The sequence below is a fragment of the Leptonychotes weddellii genome, chromosome 1, assembly GCF_054177405.1.
Source record: "Leptonychotes weddellii isolate Sample4059 chromosome 1, ASM5417740v2, whole genome shotgun sequence".
Taxonomy (NCBI): Eukaryota; Metazoa; Chordata; class Mammalia; order Carnivora; family Phocidae; genus Leptonychotes; species Leptonychotes weddellii.
In genome coordinates, this window is record NC_138369.1 from 4739681 (window position 1) to 4745366 (window position 5686).

General features: G+C 46.4%; 1 protein-coding gene across 1 annotated transcript in view; it reads left to right on the forward strand.

The window, feature by feature from the left end:
• FBN3 (fibrillin 3) overlaps positions 1 to 5686 on the forward strand; it is a 54428-nt gene that overhangs the window by 27200 nt on the left and 21542 nt on the right. Inside the window, exons 38-39 of the mRNA XM_081810817.1 lie at positions 3709 to 3834; positions 4220 to 4369. Coding sequence (XP_081666943.1) covers positions 3709 to 3834; positions 4220 to 4369 — 276 coding nt within the window. The remainder of the gene's footprint in view (positions 1 to 3708; positions 3835 to 4219; positions 4370 to 5686) is intronic.

The following is a 5686-nucleotide window of genomic DNA, read 5'->3' on the forward strand; positions in this document are numbered from 1 at the left end:
TCTATTCATCCATCCATCCCTCTATCCATCCATCCACCTAGTCATCCATCCATCCATCCCTTCCATCCATCTATCCATCCATCCATCCATCCACCCATCTACTTATTCATCCATACTTCCCTCTGTGTATCCATCCATCCATCCATCCATCCATCCATCCATCCATCCCTTCCTCCCTCCCTCCCTCTATTCATCCATCCATCCCTCTATCCATCCGTCCACCTAGTCATCCATTCATCCATCCCTTCCATCCATCCATCCATCCATCCATCCACCAATTCATTCTTTCTCCCCCTTTCAACAATATTAATTGAATGTCTACATGCAGCCAGACACCGACACTAGCACACGAGGATAGGATATGTGTCTTTTTCTCAGAGCAGTGCTGTTTAGAAACACAAGGAAATGGGGAAGGAAGGGACAGATCTAAGATCAAGACACTGATTGCCATTGTACATGGAGGTGGAAGCTGTCATACCTTCAAGAATCAGAACCCAAATACTTGAAATATACTTCATTACTCTCTACCTCCCCGTCCCTTAGGATATCAAGGGAGAAAGAGAAAGGCCCTACTGGGACACCTGGGTGGCTCAGTCAGTTAAGCATCTGCTTTCGGCTCGGATCATGATCTCAGGGTCCTGGGATCAAGCCCCGCATTGAGCTCTCAGCGGGGAGTCTGCTTCTCCCTCTCCCTTTTCCTCTGCCTCTCCCCCCTACTCTTGCTCTGTCTCTCTCTCTCTCAAATAAAGAAATAAAATCTTTTAAAAAAAAAGGTCCCATCAACAAATAAAGGTCACAGGGCCAGCAGACTTGAACCTGAATGTTGACCTTGGACGTGCAGCCTTGCAGGACCAGCAGTGTGCTTGAGGGATGCAGTCCTTTCAGCCCTTCCCAGCAGTCAGACTCAAGGGATGGGACTTGTGCAGTAGCACAGGACCCTATTCTCCAAAGGGCCCACACTTGGCTTAATCCTTTGCTGTCGCCATCTTGAAATTCTTCATGTATCTTGGACAAGGAAGCCCCAGTCTTCATTTTGCACTGGGCAAGTTCTGTAGCTGTAGCTTGTCGAATGGTAGGTCTCCCTCCTGGAATCGCTGGGTTATATGGTGATTCTATGGACTATTCTGTTTTGTGTGAGGAACTGCCAAGCTGTTTTCTGTTTTATGTGCTCACCCGCAATGTGCAAGGGCCCCGGTTTCTCCAGATCCTCATCAACACTGCTACTTTCCGTTGCTCAAAGTTCTACTGTCTAGTGGGTGTGAGGTGGCATCTCATTGTGGTTTTGCTCTGCATTTCCCTGACGACTAATGACTAATGAGCATCTTTTCATGTGCTTGTTAGTCATTCATATATCTTTGGAGTAGTGTCTGTTCATATCTTGTGCCCATTTTTAAATGGGGTTGTCTTTTTTTGTTGAGTTGTGAGAGCTCTTTATATATTCTGGATAAAAGACCCTTATCAGACCTATGATTTGCAAATAGTTTCTCCCATTTTGTAGTTGTAGTTGTGGTTGTCTTTTCACTTTCTTGATGGTCTCCTTGGATGCACAACAGGCTTTAATTCTGATGAAGCCCAATTTATCTGGTTTTTTTTTCTTCCATAGCTGTGGCTTTGGTGTCATGTAGAATCCATCGCCAAATACAGGAAATGTCTTTTCTAGGCGTTTTATCATGTTAGCTCTTACATTTAGGTTTCCTACTTATTGTGAGCTAACTTTTTTATATGTTGTCAGGGAGGGATCAAAATTCATTCTTTTGCATGTGGATATCCAATTGTCCCCGCACCACTTGTTGAAGAGACTCTTTCCCCCATTGAATGGTCTTGGCTCCCCTGTTGAAAACCTCATGACATACAGTTTCTTTCTAGACTCTCGATTCTATTCCATTGATTTATATGTCTAGCCTTCTGCTAGCACCCCGCTGTCCTGATTACTGGAGCATTGCAAGTTTCAAAATTGGGGAGGATGAGCCCTCCAACTTTGTTTTTCCTTTTCCAAGGTGGCTTTGGGTAGGCGGGGTCCCTTGCAATTCCATATGAATTTAGGATCAGCTTTTCCATTTCAGCAAAATGAAGTCATTGGGATTTTGATGGGGGTTGCATTGAAACTGGAAATTGCTTTGGCGACTACTGCCATTCTAACTGTTAAATCTTCTGACCCATGTACACAGAGGGTCTTTCCATTGCTGTACATCTTCTTTAATTTTTTTGCAGTGATGCTTTGTAGTTTTCAGTATTCAACTCTTGCACCTCTTTGGTTAAACTTATTCCTAAGCATTTAATTTTTTGGACGCTATTATAAGCAGAATTTTTTAAAGTTTCCTTTTCGCTTGCTCACTGACAGGATACAGGAATACAGCTGATATATTTTTGGGTTGGTCTTATATTCTGCAATTATATTGACCTCACTTATTAATTAGCTCTAAAAGTTTTTGTTTTGTGGATTCCTTTTTTTTTTTTTTAAGATACTATTTTTAAGTGATCTCTACACTCACGTGGGGCTTGAACTCACAACCCCGAGATCAAGAGTTGCATGCTCCACCAACTAAGCCAGCCAGGTTCCCCTTTGTGTTGTGTGTTCTTTAGGATATGTTACACATCAGGTCGCATGGTTGTTGTAAGTTTTTGCCTGGATTCCAGAGTTCTGCAAAAGTTGATTTTGTCAGTTTTTTTTTTAATTTTTTTTTAAATTTTTTATTCACATATAATGTATTATTTGTTTCAGGGGTAGATTTTGTCAGTTTTTGCCAGCTGATTAGTTTTTGTAGGAATGGAGGCTGGCCATCCTTACTCTGCCCTCTTTGGGGATGCCACTCCCAGCATGCTAATATTCTGCTGCCCGCTTTTGCATGGCCCACTAGCTACGAATGCTTTTTACATTTTTTAAATGGTTGAAAAAATTCAAAAGAAGAAGAATATTTTCTGATATGTGAAAAAGACATGAAATTCACATTTCAGGTTCCATAAATCAAGTGTTATTGGAGCACAGGCACGCTGATTTCTTTCTTTTTTTTTTTTTTTAAGATTTTATTTCTTTATTTGAGAGAGAGAGTGCACGGAGGGGCGGGGGGCAGAGCAGAGGGAGGGGGAGAAGCAGGCTCCCTGGTGAGCAGAGAGCCCGATGCGGGGCTCGATCCCAGGACCCTGGATCAGGACCTGAGCCAAAGACAGACACTTAACCGACTGAGCCACCCAGGCGTGAGGTGCTGATTTCTTTACCTATTGTCTGTGGCTTCTCTCACACCACAGGGGCAGAGTGAATAGGTGTCAGAGACCACTGTTTGGCTTGCAAAACAAAAAAGTATACTATCTGACCTTTATAGAAAAAGTTTGTTGCTCCTGGACTAGAAAACTGATTAGACTGAGAGTCTCCTTTTTTTCCAAAAATACTTGATGCATAGGGCGCCTGCTTCTGTCACCTCACATTAGGTAGCCCACGGCTGTCCAACTCTTGGTGATAATGTAATTGACTCATGGGGCTCAGGTCATATTTTTTTCTTAATAGCTTAATAGAGGGGAGATCACAGTAAACTTTTTTTCCCCCCCACTTAATGCCATGTTAGATCTTTCCATGTCACTAAGATGCCTGCACTTTTTAAGCTAATTTTGAAACCAAGCTCAAGCCCATAATGAAGTGGCTCCACCAGATCCGGATCCGGGGTGGGGAGTTACCCAGACAGCTCCTGGAAGCTGCCCCTCCCTCCCCTGCAGACATCGACGAATGCTCTGCACACTCGGGCATCTGCGGCCCTGGTACCTGCTACAACACCCTGGGGAACTACACCTGTGTCTGCCCCGCGGAGTACCTGCAAATCAACGGTGGCAACAACTGCATGGGTACAAAGTGTGATGATTGGGGAGACAGTTGTGGGAAAAGCACTCGGGTGTGGGAGGGACTTCTCGGAGTCTCCATGCTTTGGAAGAGTGTGGCGAGGTGTGTTTAGGGGGGTAGAGAGAGGGAGAGGGAGTGTATGAGTTGCTGGTCAGCAGCAGAGAACAAGATGTGAGATTTGGGGGCCCAGGGCTGTCATGTATGGTTGTTCAGGTTGCACACTGTCCAAAAAAAAACTAGAATTAAATGGCACCCCCTGTGTCTTGGGGCAGAGACATCAAGCCAGTCATTTTCAAATGGATCCATGAATGAGTTCCCATTCCATCTGGCTCTCTCTTCCTCTGGCTCGGTTATCTTTTATCCACACTCCTCTTCCTAACCCAACTGCAGACATGAGGAAGAGCATCTGCTTCCGGCACTATAATGGTACATGTGGAAATGAGCTGGCGTTTAACGTGACCCGGAAGATGTGCTGTTGCTCGTACAACATTGGCCAGGCCTGGAACAGACCCTGTGAGGCCTGCCCCACCCCTGCCAGCTGTGAGTGCCCTCCCCCACCTTCTTTCCAGCTTGGTCCTTCCTAGTGCAATATTTAAGGAGGCACACCTTGCTTAGGGCACCCAGATTAGCTCTCATCCTACATTGTTCCGATGAGGGCTGAGGAGTTGAAGTTATGTCCTAGTTGAGGTACGGAAATCATCACTCTTAAGGTGGGCAAAGCATCCTTTCTTCTATTTTGCAGATTTGAGGAATTCAGAAGGGGTCAGTGAAGCCTATATTTGTGGTGAAGATCCTTGAGTGGGGGAAGGGGCACACTCGGGGAAGCTCTGGGGAGGACTGCTAAAATGTTGGTTGGGATGAAGAAGGGGGTTCCAGGCAGGGAACAGCATGAGCAAAGGCCTGGAGGTAGCACTGAGCCCCAGACCGTGCTAGCAGCTGGAATGAGAGCTAATGGAATGATGTAGCAGCCAGCCCAGGTATCAGAAAGCGCTGAAAGCGTAGGGCAGTGACTGAAAGTGGGCAATGAGGGGGTTACAGTATTAGGGCTGAATGTGTCCCCCCAAATTCACATGTTAAAGCCCTGATCTCCAGTGTGGCGGGGTTAGGAGGTGAAGCCTGGGGGAGGGGATTAGGTCCTGCGGGGGGAGCCCCCCTGAATGGGATGAGCGGACACCTGAGGGAGATGATCTCCCCCACGTGAGGACAGAGCGGGAAAACAGCCGTCTGTGAACCAGGAGGTGGCTCTCACCAGACACCGAATCTGCCGACGCCTTGGTCTTGGGCTCCCAGCCTCTGGAACTGTGAGGAATACATGTCTGTTGCTTCAGCCCCCCAGTCTGTGGTGTTTGGTATAGCAGCCCAAGCTGGCTAAGACAATTTGCTTCCTAGGGCTGCAGTAACAAATGACCACAAACTCGATGGCTTAAAAAACCCAGAAATTAATTTTCTCCCAGTTCTGAAGACTAGAAGTCAGAAGTCAGAAGTCAGGTGTTAGAGGGGGCCATGCCCCCTCCAGAGGCCCTAGGTTAGAATCCATCTTTGCTTCTTCCAGCTTCTGGTGGCTCTGGGCATCCTTTGTGTCTGTCGCCAATCTCTGCCTTCATCTTCACGTGGCATCTTATCCCCGAGGCTCTGTGTGTCTCTCCTTTTCTTTTTTCTTTTCTTTTTTTTAAAGATTTTATTTATTTATTTGAGAGAGAGAGAATGAGAGACAGAGAACATGAGAGGGAGGAGGGTCAGAGGGAGAAGCAGACTCCCTGCCGAGCTGGGAGCCCGATGCGGGACTCGATCCCGGGACTCCAGGATCATGACCTGAGCCGAAGGCAGTCGCTTAACCGACTGAGCCACCCAGGCGCC